Source organism: Hyperoodon ampullatus (genome assembly GCF_949752795.1).
Source record: "Hyperoodon ampullatus genome assembly, chromosome: 16".
Classification (NCBI taxonomy): Eukaryota; Metazoa; Chordata; class Mammalia; order Artiodactyla; family Ziphiidae; genus Hyperoodon; species Hyperoodon ampullatus.
The window spans coordinates 57,756,816-57,776,562 of record NC_136929.1 but is presented as its reverse complement, the minus strand read 5'-3'; the positions used below and the strand labels follow the sequence as shown (position 1 = coordinate 57,776,562).

Genomic DNA, 19,747 nt, shown 5'->3' with positions numbered 1-19,747 from the left:
CTCAGCCAGGTGGGCAGCATCAGTAAAGAACCACATAGAGGGACTTCCCTGGTGGCGCAGTGATTAAGAATCCGCCTGCCAATGCAGGGGACACTGGTTCAAGCCCTGGTCTGGGAAGATCCCACATGCCACCGAGCAACTAAGCCTGTGCACCACAACTACTGAGCCTGCGCTCTAGAGCCCGTGAACCACAACTACTGAGTCCATGTGCCACAACTACTGAGTCCATGTGCCACAACTACTGAAGCCCGTGCACCTGGAGCCCGTGCTCCACAACAAGAGAAGCCACAGCAATGAGAAGCCCGCGCACCACGACGAAGAGTAGCCCCCACTCGCCGCAACAACAGAAAGCCCGCGCACAGCAACAAAGACCCAATGCAGCCAAAAATTAAATAAATTAAAGAAAAGAACCACATAGAGAATGCCCTGGCAGTACAGTGGTTAGGGCTCTGAGCTCCCAGTGCAGGGCCACAGGTTCAATCCCTCGCTGGGGAACTAAGATCCTGCATGCCATGCAGTGCAGCCAAAACAAACAAACAAATAAACCCATATAAAACCTCATGGTATACGGTGCAGGGTTAGTTCCTAGAAGCACATGGTCTTGGGGGCAACCCCACGGGTGTCTACTACAAGTCCCTTCCTTATTGCATTTTGGTAAGAGTTTTTGAGATAATGTATGTAAAGTTCATTAACTCTTCTAACTGGCATCTCTCCAATGCCTACTACATGATAAGTACTTTCTAAGCAATGGAGGGAGAATCAGCAGAGAACCAAACAGACAAGCAGCCTTGTTTTAATGGAGCTTATAGTTCAGAAGAAACACTTGACTCACAGTAACCACTCAATACATACTGGCCATTAAGGTGGCCCATTAGCACGTGAGCGTGGGGAGTAGAGAGAGTTCTTTAGAGTGAAACCCTGCATACACACACCCACCCTCAACGGGACCTGATGTCTGCTGACTTCCAGTGGAAGATGGAAGATTAGATAACCAGTCCCACTGGGGTCACTGCTGCCCCATCTCTCAGGTTCACTCAGGAAGAACTAGGAAGTCCCCAGATGCAGCTGTTGGCTAGAATTCAGTGTCTGGGACAGTCCCCAGCTGTGGCCTATGCCATACGGCTGAGCTGCATGGGTGACCCTAAATGCAAACATGCCGCTGCCAGGCTCCCCCAGCACTCCCGCTGCCATCCCTTCCCTCATCATTCACACATTCCCAGTTGCTCCAGCCAACTTACAATGCAAAGTGTCTGTGACGCACTGGACTTCTGTAAGGTGCAAGAGACCAAGAGGGCTAAGCTTTCAGAGGTGGGCACAGTTGCAGCACTTTTAGTCAGAACATCACAGGCAAGGCATAGCTCTTCCTGACTCCGTAGATACGGGTCTTAAACGTAGAGGCCCTGACACTGGTCCCTGCTGTCCCTGCTCAGGCTGAGTCTCGAGTCTTGTGTGCTCTGTGTGGGTTGGGACGAGAAGGCAGAAATGACATGTCACTGTTTTCCCTTGAATTCCTCAAAGCAGCTGCTCTTCTACCAGAGGTGGGCGGGACGTGTGGGGAAAATGGTAACACCGACCCGGATTTATGGGAAGTATCATCAGGAAGCCACTTTAGTCCCTGAGCGTCAGATTCCACAGGAGACAGTTGAGAGGGAGGACCAGACCCCGGGGCTTCACACCATGTACCACAGAACCTTCAGGTGAAGTGAAAACACTTCTGGAGCTACCACCTGAGGGACAGGTGGAGACACCTGATGTACACCTGGACTCCACCACAGCAACTCTGCTTTTGAGTGCTGCTTGTTCTGTGGGTCCAGGGAAGACCTTAGTTTGAATAAAAATTGTCTTATCCTATATATACATATTATATGTATATTTCATACACACACGCACATAGATGATTGCTACAATGTTTCATCAGTGACACTCTATGTATGATTTCTTTTCTGCATCTGATGGGTAAGTCAATTAGAAGATGGTTTGTACAAATTCAAAGTTTTAATGGCTGTTAAATCATAAAAGGAAGGGTATTGGCACTGTGCACATCGTGTTCATTAGGGCGCTGCCAGCCGGCCATGCACATCTTATTGCACATACGAACAATGGACGAAGATCTTGAAGACGTCTTAGCCACACAAGGACTGCATTTCGAAGAAAAAAAAAGCCATTTTACAAAATACTGAAGCCATTCATATTATACAGCCAACCGCAAGAAAATACTGAAAATTAATATCAAAAGAAATATTTTAATTTTGAAAAAAAATCTCTCAAAACAAGGATTACAGAGCTTCGTGTTGCCATATATACACGTAAAAAAAAAATATTTCAGGACCCTGCATTCTCAATGCCCATCAAGGTGCAGTCATCTAAATTTCTATTTCTATAATCAACCTTTGACTGTCGCTTACACTGAATACACTCTTTGTTCAAAGTGTTTTCTTTTTTATTACATCATTATGCTATTGCAAAAAACAGGTATTTGTGCAGTACAGGAAAATATTAAAATATATTTTAAACTCGGTTAAAGTGCACAGTACATCTGATAGGAAGTAACGGCTAGCTGCCAATCCAAATGACTCTTTTCAGTAACCCCTCCCTCCTTGCTAGACAGGAGGGCAGCCTTGGCGTTGGCTGATGTAAGTCTGTGTTCAATTTCAATGCATACTGTCCTCCTGGTGTCTTTTCTTTTGTGTTCGCCTTTATATTTGGCTTATAACTTGTGGCTGCTGCTCTAAAAACATACAATGGCTTTTCACAGAGGTGACGATGCCGTCAGCATTCGCAAGATTTTGAAAGACGAATTACTGGGCTGTCTGTAACTGCAGGGCGAGTGCACATGCATGTAACTGCCTAAAATAGGTTGTGTGTCTGTGAAGTCTTATGTGACTCTCTCAGACCAACACGGACCCCTTTCCTTAGCTGGGTTTTCTCTAGTCATTGCTTTCTCTGAACTTGCCCCCTCCTGGGCCACTCAGCCTCAACGCTACTTCCTTCAACCTTCTCCTGAGCCCGCCTTGATCTTGCATGCAACTACTACACCAATTTACTGACTCACTTCCACGGTTTCATACCAGAGGCTGTGAATCTTGCCGTGTTTGACGGACTACTTTGAAAGCCACCAACTAAGCTGCAATAAAATAAGCACGTCTACATCTCAGAATAGTTTCCTCTTTTAAAACGGGCAGCTGCAGAAAGCGCTGGTCTCCTAATCCAGGTCCTATATGCCTTCAGTTAATTCTCGATCACTCTCCGCCGAAGCTACCCTTAAAAAACTTCTTGGTTAAACGATAACCTTTTTCTCATCTCCACTTTCCTATACCACTTCCTTATTATCTACCTTTGGTGCTACACTTTTAATTGCCCAAGTTACAGTGCAAAATTACACTACAAGACACATGATGCCAACACTTGTTACTTCTTCGTGTTAAAACGTGAATGTTTTGTGCATAGCAAAATAAGTATGAACCCAAAAAAATAATTGTTCACATTTTATCTTCAAGTTTAATATGTCTTTTTTTTTCCATCACAGCTATTTACAAACAACTTTGGGGTGCTCTCTTGATTTCTGTCAGTTCATTATATCAGGGGACAACAGGGCTGCTGGAATGTAGGAAGCTGGATGGAATGCAGAAATATAAATAAGACCAATGTTCCAGAAACCAAAGTATAAATAATGCCTCCCCAGAAAATAGTTCTTGTCACAGAAGCACCTGCTTTTTGCTTAAATTTTTTTTTTTTGAGTAATATACACCAGAAAACATGACTGTGGAGACCTAGAACTACTTGCACACCAAAGAGGATAGAAAATAACTCAATATTTATAATATTAAAATAAAGTGTTTAACCACAAAAAAGCAGTAATAAAATAGTTTCCTAATTTACAATTTGCATCCAAAGGATGAATAACAACTCACTAATAAATAATATTTATATAAATATTTTGTATGTCGAAAATAGTTTTTTTAAAAGGCAATGGTCTCAAGAAACTTCTTGAAAAATTTGGTGGCAAAAAACCTGACTGCAAGTTCCCCTCCCCACCCCCCCAAAATACACATCGCGTTTGGTTTGGTTTTAATAAAACAAATGCATCTTGCTGCAAAACGGCTGTGCTTGGTGTTTTGGTAATGGCAGTGGGTGAGCATGGAAGGGAAGAAGGAGGTTGTAGAAGGCATTGATGAGCTGCTTGGTCCTTCACAACCAGCTCCCTCACGGGGTTTTAGGCAAATACCTGTCAGGTCTTAATGTCTGAGTCAGTTATGAAAGGTAGAAAATCTTCTTTTGTGTCCTCCTGTCAATTCAACTAGAGTCGGGGAACTGACAAGTAGTGAGTGGGAGGTTGCAGGGGGCAGGTGCTGAGAGGAGAGTTTAGGATCTCTGACCAGAAAAGCGTCTGAGCCACGACCCAAAGGAGAGGAGTTGGTCTCATGTGAATAGAGCCTTTGTTACGGTTACATCTAGCAATGCTTGAACGGTGATGCCCACTTTGACCAGGCCTTTCTCTTCAAGGATGTGATGGGGCAGACACAGTTTTTCCTAAAAGGAAGAAGAACAAAGCATTGATTTTTAGATGACTGGAATCTAATTAGAAAATCTCCAGATACCACTGACAGGAGTTAAGTCGAGCTCTGAAGTATGCCTATCTGATCACTTCAGACTGTGCTCTCTCCCTAACTTTCAACTCATTTTGCAAAGACCTTTTCTGTGTTTGCAAAGAAAACAATGATTTTCCACAAGTGAGGGTTGTTCTAGAAAGACTTCCAATCATCCTGAAATGTGCAAAAGAGCTAAACATTTTTTACAAACCTTGACACTAAATAAGTGAGCTACATACCGTCAGTTGGAAACCACCCACCAAGAACATATTAGCTTATATTCTTATAAAGCAAAATTTCACATAGCCTCTCACACATTTTAAAGGAACTTGAATACTCATTTATACAGACCACACACCATTCTACTGACCATAAATCTTGATCTAGTTCATTTTATTTCCTGTGATCTCTGGAATGGAGGCATGCTTTCTTCACAGTGTATGAACAGCCTTGTAAATAAGTAATTTTAGCCACAGCGTTGAAGAGCCTCCCTTTTAAGACTCTTTTATAAAACTGTCAAAGACACAAATATCCTGCTACTTTCTCATATTGTATTTTTGCTCTTGGGAATTGTCCAGCACATACTACTCAAGGAAGATAATCAAGGCGGCTCACCCCCTGTGTGTGGCACCCTGCACGCTCAACCACCAGTTTACAAAAGAGCAAAAACAAAATAATTTTACATTTTGTCATTTGACCCTGGTCTGATACCATACAAGGGAATCTCCTTCCAGAGTGTGTCTCCTTGGCTGGGAAACAACTCCACAGCAAACACTCCCTCTCATCTACCCAAAGATGGTGTGTTTTCCACAGTCCAATAACCACTGGTCTTAAGGACAGTTGAAATTGGGAGCTGCGTCAAGCCCCAGGTGGTGGACACAGTGTTTAACATGAAGCCAATCAGGTCTCCGATCAGCACTGCTTCCTTGCAGTTCTCTTGCTGGAGGAATCAGATATTCCTGCTGTGTCAATGCAGGACTCTCCACTAAGTACCCCAGATGCAGGCACTGTGTTCTTAAAAAGATCATCCAAAGACACATCATGACATCTCTAAGAACCTGTTCCACAACCTCGAAATGTAGGTGGGCTCTACACTCGCAGTCTTACCATCCCCCATCCCTCCCACTTCCCTAACTTATGGTAAATTCAGAGTATCTCAATCTCTGACTCCAGGCCTTGAGAAATGGCCACTTGTCAATATAAAACAGCCAATTCTTTAAAAATACAATTTTAACAATGATTTCAAGTGGCTGCTGTGTATCAAATAGGATTATCTTGTCATCATGGTGTGTTGAGGGGAGGCAAGTTTATGCTGCTTGCCAACTTAGCAGCCAAATGTCAGCCTGAGAAAGAAAAGGAGGTTCTGTCTGAGTTGTGAACAGGGCACTAGGCCAGGATGGACGGTGCTCCCTCCTTCTGCCGCAGCCAGAGGTCAGTGTGTACCCTTTCCTGACACCTTCTGCTTGCCATGGGCTTGTGAAATCACCTGAATCTCATTTCATTGGTAAGGCTGGTCCCACAGGGGCAGGGATATAGTTTCCTCATTCTTATGGCTTCCACAGCACCCCAGTAGGATATTATAAATGGCTGTTAATTATGGTTAAGTTCCTGGTACAAGGTATTACTTGGGGAAAAAAATAAGTCTTCACTTTATACCATATGCTAAAATCACTTTGAGATGAGTTGAAGAGTTAAATGTTAAAAAACATCCACAACATTCCTCCCAATAAAATATAGATACATATTTAATATTTTCTCTGGTAAATGAATAGGGATGAAAAAGTGATATAAAAATCACAAAGGAGGGCTTCCCTGGTGGCGCAGTGGTTGAGAGTCCACCTGCCGATGCAGGGGACATGGGTTCGTGCCCAGGTCCGGGAAGATCCCACATGCCGCGGAGCGGCTGGGCCCGTGAGCCATGGCCACTGGGCCTGCGCGTCTGGAGCCTGTGCTCCGCAACGAAAGAGGCCACAGCAGTGAGAGGCACGCGTACCGCAAAAAAAAAAAAAAAAAAAAAAAAAAATCACAAAGGAAAAGCTAAAAACATTTGATCACCTGAAAGTATACAGCTTCTGTGTGTAAAAAAGAAAAAAAAATTAAAGGATAAACAACAAAGTGTAAAAAAAATTATTTGCATCAAATTACAAAGGGTTTTATATTGACGCATAAAAGCTCAACAAATCGGTGAGAAAAACACTGAGATCAATAATGGAGCACTGGGCAAGGAACATGAATAGAAATTTTAAAGCAATAGATTTGCCCAAGGCATTCTGAACAAGATACTTTGTTTCTTGACCTCAGTGTTCCCCTATGTTTAGTCACAAACGTTCCTGAATTCTAGAACTAATATTTGCACAAAGCCTAATCTCTGTGCCACATGGCTTTGGGGGGGCTATCCTGAGTCCTGCTTGAGCTGTGACATGGCTCCACTGATGAGTGGTGGGGCCAGTGGTCTGCAGAGTTGAGTTTCCATGCTCGAGGTCATGCTTGGGAAGGGCTGGGCCTCCAGAGAAACAAGGATGGGAAGATACTGAGGCCTTAGCCTCCTGCTGACAGGGCGTTGGAGGTGTCACACACCGCGTCAGCTTAAGATCATCCCTCTCCCAGGCATTTCTCACCTTCCTGGTCTCCTCACTCCTAAACCAGGTGCAGAGTTCAAACTTCTCCCTTCCACCCTAACAGCTGGTGACAAGGAGTAAATAAAAGACATAAAAAGGTATCCCTTGCATCCTTTCTGGCTTTCTCTTTTCATTCAGACTTCCTAAGAAGCCCTGAGTGCCCTCAGATTACATTATAGGGTTGGAGGTACCTACGAAGACTAGCGTCAGATCATAGAAACCTTATGAAAACACGGCAGTTGTGGTTGTTCTATCACAGGACTGGGAGGGAGACTGATGGGAATCATGACTTCAGATGCTGGTTGACAAGAGAAGCAAGGGGAGCCTGCCAGAAATACGGAGGGGCTTTGAGGATGGCCAGAAGGCCATTTCCATCACACTAGTCCTGTCACTGCATATCCCAAGGGGGAGGGGATCCCTGAAGTGAGCTACAAGTTGTGATGGGGAAGGAACTGCTGTGGATTTGTAGCTTGATGGGAAATGACAGAGAAGGGTCACCTCACCTTGTATATAATGGATCTCAAGGAGAGAGGTGAGTATTTACATTGAGTTTAAATGCATTAAAATTCCATTGTTGGAGGAGATGAGTGGCTTTCACTGAGAATGTAGCAGCAGACTGCTCTAGGATACCCATGAGCTCCTTTTGTTGTGTTTCTTTTTAAAGCACAGAACAGAATCATAAAGTAGTATCCTGCATAAAAATATTCTGACCCCCCTCTGGAGGACTCGTCCTGTCCTTTGCATTGTTTCTCCAATGGTGAAAACAAATATTCACTCTTATGCCCTCACCCACCCCTCTCCTGAGCCACAACACGCAGGGTTGGAAAAGGCAGGTAAGCCATAAAGACTAAATTCCAACTTTGCAAGACTTCTGGGGGCACCTCCTACAGGCCTGGCACCAATGCTATGGATTTGCTTTGGTCTTTTCTTTATGACAACTCTGCGAGGTAGATACAATATCTCTACTTTGCAGAGGAGAAAACTGAGATGTAGAGAGTTTAACTTTGCTGAAGTCACACAGCAGGTAAGTACTGCAACCAGGATTTGAACTTGTGTCTCATCTTACAGCTGGGGCCCCTTCCACGACATCATGCTGCTCCCCATAAGGTCCTTGACCAACCAGCGAGCAGGTCCTGTCTGTGCCCAGGAGATAGGAAGAGGCCCCTGGCCCCTCGGAGTCCTCTCCAGGCCAGTCCCACCAAGTTCAACGTCAGGTGGGCATCAGAGAACCCTCTGTTTTATATGTCTCTCCCCAAGTACAATGAGCTGCATACGAACCACAAATCCATAACGAGAAGGAACTAATAGAACTTACTTAGTTGTCACATATTCTGGAAATCCTGACACGGAGTAGCAAGTTGCTACCAATTGGAAGAACTGGAGAAAGAGAACTTTCTATTTCAAATAGATCTTTCTATTTCAAAAAGAATATATAAATAAATACTTGGTAATTTTTATCAGGCATTGTAAGTACTGAAAAAACTGGTCTTCCTTGTGAGAGGAAGATTTAGTATGCACACATAAATCTCCCAACCACCTCTCAGATGACAAGTGGGTTGGCCAAGTATCCCTAGTCACGTGGCAATGGCAGGCATCATGCTAGCCTATGAGTCGGTGTGTGAGTACCTTGGGGAAGAACCATGGGGAGGCTTAATAATATTCTGAATAGAAATGAGCAGTAATGGGCAGGACAGTTCATTCCAAGCTTTGCCTAAAGGGCTAAATTAATTGTGTTCTGCTTGTTACCAGACTACTTGATGAAAAAATACCACCCAACAGATCCCCAGAGGAGCAACACATTAGGGTACAGATACACTAATGACATGAGAAGTGCATCCAAAAAATACTTTGGATGCCAGAACAGAAATATGAACAGGGCCAAAGAACTATGTCAAGTCAGCACTGAAAATTAAATCTGATCTCCCAGGATTGCGCTACTCAGTTTTCACTGAGGGAATATTCTTTCAGGTGGTCACCCAGTAAGTCATCTCTCTTCTTCCCCTGTGCCCCCCACCCCCTTCAAGAAGAAAAATCCAAGCAGCAGTGATCCTCGAAGGGAAGCCTCAGTGCGCTGCAGAGCTGGACCAGAGGTGCTGAGCGCGACTCTGGATGCACACAAATTAACGTATTGATGGGCCCATAAAAACTTGGATCTGTCACCCAAAACGTGTTTATTAAGCAACTTATGGCTCAGGGTGCTCGTTAGACATCGTACAAAGGGATTTTATTGTGTTACAGATTGAAGAGTACAAGATAGCACCAAAGGCAATTCAGTACATCTGCGGGTTATTTATTACACAACTGACGTTAGATAAATTCCACATACCCTGTATTTCACCAATCAACCCAAAATCAGGAGGGAAAAGCTCAGTTAACTCAAGATACTATCATGTAAAGAATGTCTCCTGTTAGAAAATCTGATCTGATTTACCAACAAAGGATCTTTATAAATATATTCTTCTAACTATGTGACCTTTCCACATCCTCAAGTCCCCTGGATTCATGGAAATGTTCAGAAAAATAAAATTATCTTCTTAGTAGCCATCTATAAAGACTGTTTCCATGTGAGTAAACTAGAAATTCATCTTGAGGAAGTGAACTCCATCACCCACCCCCCAATTTAAGAAACAATATTTGGCAACCCGATGTAAATTGAAGCATAGGGGAGTCTGTCTTCACCTTGGAGCAGGACTGTCTCATATTATAAAACGACATCCCAGAACCAGGAATATATTGTCCTAGATAAGATTCTAATGTCTTTTTTCTTTAATTGCAAACTGATCACATTGCTCCGAAAGCAGATATAGTTATTAATATATAATCCTTTAAGCTTACTTAAACATAAAAGCAGGTTGCTAATGTCACTGGAAATCAAAGGTTAAACGGAAATTTCAAGTCACTGAAGAAACTACATTTTTCTAAAATAAGAGCAATCTTATTGGCTCCTGTCATAGCAACCCCAGCCCTAGGCCCAAGAATGTTCCATGACTCATGGCTTTATTTGAAAATAAATACTGTCAAATCCATCACATTCTAGACCTGAAGTTATGATGTGATGTAGCAAAAAAGAAAAAAAAAAGCGAAATGACCCATTACATTATTTAAAAATAGAAACCCTTTTTGGAAAATGCTTTTCTAAGAGCCTCGGTCAGAGTAGACCAAACAAGGAATAAGTAAAACTACGCAGAAAGAGTGGTGTGCTGTGGATCCTCCAGGGGGCACTCTGACCGCGCCGGACCCTTCCTCCCCAGCGCCCTTCTGCACAGCTCTGTCTCAGGCAGCAGGGCAGAGGGGCTCACTCAGGGTAGAAGTGGGGGGGTCACCCTCCCTGGTGCCCTTCACAGCTCCTGCTGCAGGAAGCAGGGAGGAAGCCAGCTGGATGGCCAGCAAAGCAGTCATTCTCCAGATGGTATTTTTCAACTTGGTCAACAGTGGCATTCTTAAAAGATTGTTATAGACCAAATTGGACCCCAAATGCTGGCTTTCTGTCTTCCCTCTACAGTTAAATTGCCCAATCCTGAATTAGGAGTCGACTTAAATACTGACCCAATGGAAGGATGTTCATACGCTAAATCCCCTCTGCTCCTGTTCTGGAACCTTCTTCGCCTCTACCCAGGGCAGCAAAGCTCACTGGGAGAGAGAAGAGGCACTGCAGAGCACTGCTGCTGGCACTATGGGGATGAGGAAGCAAGAGGTGTGGACACACTGTGTCCTCACTGCTTCTCAGCAAGTCAGAGAAACTATCTAATGGGAGCTGCTTTCTATCAAGTTTGTGCTTCTGGAAAATCTGACGTGGAAACGTGCGGCTTCAAAACTCCAGAGATTACTGAAGAGATGACAGGGATGGAAGTTTGCAAGGCAAAGGCCCAGAGGGAGGAAGGACCCTGTCACGGAGCAGGGCGACAGAGCAGAGTGTAGGGATGCACATGCGGGCGTTACGCAGACAGAACATTCCAGCGGTAAGTGATATAGATCAGAACTACAAAGAGAATATGGACAAGACAGAAGCTTATAAGGTCCCTGGCGCGGAGGGCGGAAGGTGGTTGTGGGGCTTTCTCCCCGAGTGCCAGCAGAGTGTCAACAGTCTTTCGAATGTGACGAAAATCCAACTGCAGGATGTCATACGGAGAGCAGAGGTCAGCCTATTCCGAGGGCAGCCATCAGAACAGAAAGAGACAGTGCATACAATTAAAAATACACAGAACAACGGCTGAAAAGAAGCACACATGTTTAGTTACTAGCAAATGGCAAGAGTAACCCCTTATTTCAAGCAGGTAGAACCCGTTCCACCACAGATTTTTTAATTAATTACAAAAAGCAGCATACCCGACACAGTCTATGCAAATAGGACAAAGAAATGCCTCACCCAGAATCTCACTATCGAGGAACAGAAGGTTCTGTAATTTATACATCCTTCTGGTATTCAAACAGTTTTAATATTTAAGTGGTATCATGAGTCAGCAATGGCATAAAAATAAGAGCTTTTGCACCTGGGACATTTAGGTCTTCACTTTACTAAAGGGAAAAATACAAACTTAAAAATTTAACCCCCACCTTTCCTCACCATTCTCTTAGTGCATTTTTTTACCCTGGTCTATGAAGACTGAATATAAAGTATTTCTCTTTGAAAGGGAATACATGCGCCTAATTTGTTTTCCTTTTAGGATTATTGATAAACTCTGGGGAATGCTAGTTTTAATCATGTCCCTAAATGTGCCCAAAAACTACATTAAATTTCACATTTGTACAACTGGATATAAACCAAAAGTTTAAAAGAGGCTTCTTAGATCTGCAGTTAGAATAAAAGTACATTCCTGCATAGAGGAATTGTGTAAATTTCTTCACCACTAAACAGGTATGTGTAGGGGGAGGGGCGGGGAGAACAGGCCTCCCTGTTTTGTCTACTTGACAGTCACCATGTAAGGAGGCAGAATTCCTACTTTATCAACTAAACGCACAAATAAGATAGTCCTATGAGTTGACCTCTGGATGCCTATTGCTATCAGGAAGCAAATGGTTTTCTGATACCCTGAATTCCTGAACCAGAAATGACCACAGCTTCAAATTAAAAATGATTATAATTGCTATGTCAGTATGTACCAAAGTTCTGGCTTTGTTTCCAAATTAAACAAGGATTGAAAATATCTGTGATATATTTCATAAATGCAGCTTTATGTCCAAATTAGGCAAAGCATTTAAAAAATATATATATTATATATTTTATAATATACTTTGCAGCAATATTGCCCTTTGTTTTAGCATCACTGCTAAGCAGATGCAAATCACAGAGCAATTGAAAGATGATTCTAAGATAGAGATTCTGCCTTGCCCGTATCTTCTGCAGTTAGGTTGATGCCCTCTGGTAAAGAGGGATAATCAATGTAAGTGCGTTGATAAGATTATAAACCTCCTAATCTTAAATTACTAAGGTAGAGATCCTCTTAACAAAAGATTTTTTAAAGGATATTAATAAATCATGCTATATCTATTCACACTGTGCATCTTTTCTCAGCGCATTTAGAGGAATCAAGCTACCATTGTTATTTTCTCAAGAATTAAAACAGCTACACATAGAATGGATTTCACTGTGACAGAGATGCTGATCAGGAATTAACAGATGGGGAAACATCTAAGAGAAGGAGTTTTCTATTGCAATGGTGTGCTTAATCAGTGAACTCTGAGCAAAACAGACATAAGACAGAAGGCATATGCACACTAAAATGTGATTGTCACCAAAGTGGTATTTCCATGTTAAAAGCAAATCATTTTATCTCCAGGATATATTTCAATACATTTCCCAGAAGCCTATGGAAAATGTCTGGTCTGCTCCCCAGCAACTCCATCAAAGAACTAAGAATTAGATTGTCTGCAGTTTCCAGTGTATTTATTCACTAGTACACTTCTCGCATGGGTAGGCAACATAGACCATTCTTCTCATTCTGGAAATAATTTCATGATGCCACAGATTCTGGGCTTTATTCAGATTAAAGTGGGTAAAGCTTAGACTCACAGTCCACAGCAGGTGGTTTAAATTAAATTACGATCTCTGAAGAAAAATGTATGGGTCTAAGATTGGCTGGGAGGCAAAAATCTGAAGCATCATTATGTGTGGAGTGTGGGTTACTCACTGATTCTACCCCCCGTCACACAGCCCATGGCCGTCAGATCAGTCCCTCAAGGATGCTATGATGGGAACCAGGGCTGAAGTTGCCAGGGGAACCTGGGAGTTTTCTGAGCCTTGTGCTTTCCAAATTTCAGGCTTAATAAGAGGGACTTACAGATTATGCTTTATTTTTTTCTTAAAATTAAAATAGGAAAACACTAAAAAGGAAGGAAATTGAAAGAGGCCAAATTTCACCATGTATTTACAGAGCATTAGTAATTATTGCAAGGCGTTTATAAAAACATAGTTAATACACTCAGAGTCCCGAGGGGCAAGTGCAGATGCTAATTCCCGTTACAGTGAACAGAAATCACAATCGCCAGAAGTTCACTGATTCTCATACAAGTCAACACAAGAGTGTGTGACTAAGATTACTATTAAAGATTAACTCAGGTTCCCCAAATACTACAGATAGAAACAAAAACGTACACAGATCGATCAAAAGGTCTAATTTACAGGCATTCTGGGTATAATACAGACTAAATTCTAAGAAATTTAGAATATATTGTTTATTTAAATTTGATTTTGAAAGGCAGTATGCTTATAAATAGTTTATTTAAATTTAATTTTGAAAGGCAGTATGCTTACAAAGTATTTTTAATCTAAAATGTCATAGCACAAGAATGTTGATGGTCATTCTGAAAATGTAAAGCCCTAACTGACAAGGTGTAATTTGGCAGAGAGTGGAGTGAGGCAGGAAAAGTTTTCCAGAGTTTTCTCCAGATATGTAAGAACTAATCACCAATTTTATGCACTTAGTAACTCTAATATCAGTAAGCTAATTCTAGAATGCAATTTCAAGCTCTTTGAAGATGCTGCTTCGAGAAAGTATTTGTCCTCAACCATGTACCAATGTCAGACCACTGACCGGAAGTGGCTCTACCACCAGGAGACACACAGGGGGAAAGGATTCTTACATGAATGGTGATACACACCTACTAACCATTGGAGATGACTGGTTTTACAAGCTAGAGACTGGCTCTTCTTAATGCATTAGGGATTTAAAAATTTACATTAATAAAATAATAACTTGGTGTCAATCTGCACGTCTGATCATCCAACCTCGGAAGTAACCAATGTAAATGGAAACTTAAAATAAATCTTGTAATAAGAATCTCACCATCCCCCAAAAGTGTTTATTAGTTGTGACTTAAATTGATACTAAAGTCATTGATTTGGGGGAAAAAAGAGACATAAGGTTCAAAGAGGCGAAGGAATTCATATCTCCTATTCTCAAGATTAAAACAAACAAAAAAGGTAGCTTCAATTTATAGAACGTCTTTCGATTTAAAAAATTCAGGTCATTTACATAAACTGTGCTAAACCCTTACAGCAGGTATAAAGTAGGAAAAGTTTTGCAATTACTTTCAAAAATAATATCTCTTTATAAAAGTCAACAAAATACAAATATGAAAGGCACTGAAAAGAAGACTCAGCCATAATTCCACTTGTATCAATGCAATCATCGTTAGCATCTCAGTGTACTTTAGGATTTTATTTTTAACTCCATCTGGCTGATGCAGAGGCTGGACACCAAGGGACCTGTCCTTGTAGATATGGAAGGAAAACCTTCCACCTGCCACAGTCTAGTGAGGACCCCTGGCCTCTGTGCTATCCGGCAGGCAAGAGCCCTGTACAGCTGATGGAGTTGCTGTCCTAACCCTCCTCCCCAACTCCTCTCTGGAGACAGTAATGAACAGGAGAGGCTGGGCAGCTAGAAAACAAGGTGCATTTCTATTCCATGTCCCTTCCTCCTCTAAACAGGGCAAGTCTGTTAAATTAAGGACCTTGCTCCTTACAGAGGTTGGAGGCCAAGGCTACTTATTTAACATCAAGTAGACAGACAGAGACCAGGGGGTCTCCCCTCAGAAAGGGACCAGAGCATCTTCCCTCAGACAGAGACCAGGGAGCCTCCTTTCAGACAGAGACGTCAGTGTCTCCCCTCAGACAGGGACCAGGGCAATTTCTCTCAGAAAAAGACCAGGGTGTCTCCTCCAAGAGAGAGAGACCAGGGGATCTCCCTTTAGAAAAAGACCAGAGTGTCTTCCCCTCCAAAAAAATAAAACCAAGGTGAAATACTTCCCTGGTGAGTAAAAAAATATATATCTATTTTTTAATACTTTTGATGCTTCACAAATGAGAGATTTCTCTCGGCCTGAGACAATACTAGTAAGAGTCCTAAAACAGCCCTAAACTTGGATCAAACTGGAGACCCCCAATAGCCAATCGTGAATCCTCCACATCAAGATCAGAGGCCAGGAATGACCAAGCTGACTCAGGAAAGGCAAAGGAAGCCTCAGTATGTCCACAAAGAGCCTCATGACTCCAAGGCTTAATTGAAATCAGATTCCTGGGTGATACAAAGAGTAGATAGTGAAGAATTTGGAAGCCCGCCAAGGCCTGTGTTCAAGATCAAGCTGCACCAGAGGTCAGAGACCGCTGCACAGTCTGACCAGCGGCATCAACACTACAAGGGGCCATGGGATGGTGCCAGCAACATCATCTGACCCCCAGATTTTCCAGGGTGCCTTGAGGCACGTGGGGTAATTTTCCTGCCTCTCCTGCCTCAGAGGAGCTGATGGGGGAAAGCAATCATGGCGCTGCGGGATGGAGCTGAGCGTCCATGGACTATCAGCTCAAAGTAACCTTAAGGGTCTAGTGATTTTCAAACTATAATTAGCAACAGGACACGTTCCCCCCAAAGGAACTCTTAACTGGAAAGCGGATACATGCCACACAGGCAAAGGGGAAACTGCCGTGGCTGAATCAAGGGCGTGGGAGTGATCTGCAGCCCCGCCTTGGCTTCAGAAAGAATCAAGGGGCTCTGAGAATGTGGTTTAATCCACTGCTTAAGTCCAACACCTGCAGTTTGCAGAGGAGGGAACTCGGCCGCAGAGAGCCCCTGTGTGTGCCGGAAAGAAGGCAGGCGCTGGACGCGGACGGACCTGGGTTCGAACACCAGCTCTGCTGCCTCCCAGCTGCGGGCGTAAGCTTAGGAAATTGTGTAAGGTCTCTGGGCCTCATTATCCTCAGAGCATGGTAATAAAATATTGGCCTCTGAGCCTCAACCGTGAGCATTTGAGAAGATGATGCAGCTGCCAGAAGGTCCCGGCGAGTGGTTCACGGCTCCAGGCTTTAATGCGCTTGCCTCAGGGCACATAACCAGTTAACAGCACAGGTGCGGCTAATTCACCCCAAACCTGTGTCCCTCGCTCTGCTCACAGATCCTCCGCACTCGCCCTCACGCCTCTCCTTCCAGGTGGCAGTCACTCAATCTGTCCCAGTAGTTGAAGAACTGGCCCCAAACAGAAAAACCAAATCAAAAACAAAAAACCCCAAGGCACTGGAAACGGGCAGCAGGAAGTGACCCAGGCTGAAATCACTACCTGAAGAGATTAACTCTGCCACCAGAAAAGGAACTTGCTGGCAGGGTGGGGGTGGGGGGGCGCATTTCCGATTTGTGTTTCAGGATCTGCCCTTGGTATTCTCATCAACAAACCTCTACCTCTTCCCAGAATCCCTCACAGATGATGGCAAATACGCCTGCTGTCGCCCTAACAGAATTTCTCCAGAAACCCAACGCCCACTTCTTTCTGTGATGTCAACTCCTTTCTATAGGTGGCGTTGACTGCCAAGTCCTGTCTGTGCCCCTGGACTAAGAAAGGTATAGATGTAGCCTCGTCCAAACGTCAGGAACAACAGACAGAGGTCTAGGGTCGCCGTATCCACCTACTCTTGATGCAGACTCCGACCTTCTGCAAATAAACTAGGCCGCTTACACCGTGTGCAGTTCTGAATGCAGCCAATTCGAAGAAGCCACATTTATACGGAAGCCACTCCACTGGGCACACAATAAAATGCTTCATGAACCTTGACCAACCCTGAGGCAGGTACCTAGGACTGGGTTCCTGGGGACTTCTAGAGAAAATATAATAAAGACTATAACAACGGGAACAATTTTAAAATCGCTTCCTTCCCATCATATTAATTTATATGTCATCATTTGCTCAGTGACCACATTCCACCCAGATTAACCTGATAAAACTGAGTAAGCTGCCGACCCTGACTTTGGATTGTATTTTCAAACTGTGATTCTGTAACAAAGGGCAACAAACTCGGGCTGAGAGCACAGCTGTGACTTCTCCGTCTCTACAGGATGATTTATCATTGTCAATTAGCTATTTAGCTTAAAATAATACAGAATTCCAGATCTCCATGACTTATCGGTGCGTGTATGTAGATAACTTATGGATGGAGAAGAAAGCAGGGCGAGCTTGCAAATTAGGAGGAATTCACTAAGCTGCTGGGAAATCAGTGAGTATTTTGTTACCCAAATATTAAGCTCGAAGCAAAAAAAGAAAATGTAACGTTAAAGGTCCTCTGCTTTTAAGTACCAGACTTTTAAAATGTCTGACTGCAAGGGGAGAATTCCTGCAACTAGAATTGCAGTGTGCCACATATACACTCAAATCATCACCCATCTTAAGTAGTGGAAGAAGGGGTTATTTCCACCCCTCCCTCAACTTAGTATCGCATTCCTAGATGAAAACATTTCCTCATTTCCAATAATTTATGACTCATTTATTCCAAGAGATGAAAGCACGTTCCTTTGAGTATATATAGCAAGTTTTGCCAGCTGCACTCCAATTGCAATTTCTGGTTTTCCACTAGAATATTCCTCCCTTCCTTTAACATATCTCACTAAAGAAGTTCAACTGCTAACCAACCAACAGACTTTTTCTAGTAGCAATGAACTTAATGTAACTCTAGTCACCAGTAAGATGCTACTGGATTATCCATCAGGATGGATATAGATGTACACACAATCACACACATACACAATGCAAACTTGAAAATCACCTCAAATCTTAAAAATCGTTTCAAAAATAGCCTTAGTGATATATTTCTTACTAAGCATAGTTAAGTTGGGACACTGGCAAACAAGATGATTTACTTCTTGTAATTCAATTGTCTCCGGAATTATCAGTTGCCTATTAGTGCTAGGGGCATAATTCAGATACTATGATAAAATTTTCTCTGCATTTTGATGCTAATTTAATTTCCTTTTCCTCACTTTAGAAGGAAATCATAATTACCAATCTTTACTCACAATAAATGGTTAAGGGCATTTCTACATCATTTTGTGTCATCATAAGCCAAGAAAAATGATGAGTTTTAAAATATCACAGGGGATTGGTCATAACTCATCAGCGCTTTTGAGTACAGACACAAATAATGTACAATCTGAAACTTGGTGTGATAATTTTGATTCACACACACTTATTAACCCATGATGGAATCAAATCATTAAAAATGGTAGGCGCATGAGAATTTCACGAACATTTGAAGCCAAGAATGTATGGGCAATAGTAAAATGCACACATACAATACAGACACACAGATTAACATTGCTGAAAGACATTTGGATTGATCATAAAGACATTTAGTACCTTATATAAAGATTACACTCTATTTAAAAACGAATTTGAAAGCTTCTTTTAATTGGTACAGTTTTGACTTAAAGATGTTTTAATAATTCTCTCCTTTTCCTCAAATAAGATTAGAAGCCCACCACTTAACTCTCACCTTCAAATGTCACCAAGCTGAAAAATAGGAAGGAAGGAAGGAAGGAAGGAAGGGAGGGAGGGAGGGAGGGAGGGAGGAAGGAGGGAGGGAGGGAGGGAGGAAGGGAGGAAAGGAGGGAGGGAGGGAGGGAGAAAAAGCCTTACTCAATTCCAATAACTAACTCCTATCAATTAGTAGAACTACATGAAAATGTAATTCCTTCACATACGCAAAAACAGTATCTCATGATAGAGTTTGTAGTTACTTTATTCCTGGAACATTAGAAAAGACAGAAGAAAATTTTAAGAAATGTAGTTTCTGTCTATTTCCCTTTATCACAATGATGAAAAGCTTATCAACTTATCCCCAAATTCTGAGTGAACTGTCTTTTATCTCCCTAAGAAATCATTTTATGTTACTGATAGTAAAGTCGTTAGAAGACCCAAATCAGCTATCTTATCTGGCTGAGGCTAAGGCTGGGGCTTAGCTTGGGAGAAAGAAAAAGTAGCAAATCATTGCTGGGCTGGCTACAGGGAATTGCCAATTGGGTCTACAGTGGACTAAAAGGGAAAATGTAAATGCAAACAGTTAACAAACTATAAAGCAATATACAAACATTGTTATTATGAATGGTTGTGATGAATGATAATAATAACAATAATTATAGTATTTTCAATGCTTATTATTTTGAACTACATACCCCAAACCTACAAGGAGTGCAAATCAACAAATCAGTGGTCAACTACAGGTCTACTGTGCTTAAGAGCTTTGGATAGGGAAAAATCATTACCTCCAAAATTCTACCCTATGTA

The 19,747-nt window shown here is 42.5% G+C and overlaps 1 protein-coding gene across 3 annotated transcripts in view; it reads right to left on the bottom strand.

Moving 5' to 3' along the window:
• Nucleotides 1-4,419: 4,419 nt before the first annotated feature.
• The window catches only part of LRCH1 (leucine rich repeats and calponin homology domain containing 1), a gene marked incomplete at both ends in the record, with an annotated part of 189,351 nt that continues 174,023 nt past the window's right edge, over nucleotides 4,420-19,747 (bottom strand). For 2 of the 3 annotated variants that reach the window (XM_079722104.1, XM_079722105.1), the window contains one exon: nucleotides 11,143-11,349. In XM_079722104.1, coding sequence (XP_079578230.1) covers nucleotides 11,143-11,349 — 207 coding nt within the window. Of the gene's footprint in view, nucleotides 4,531-11,142; nucleotides 11,350-19,747 lie in introns of those variants that run through there. The other variant, XM_079722106.1, reaches the window with a different exon arrangement.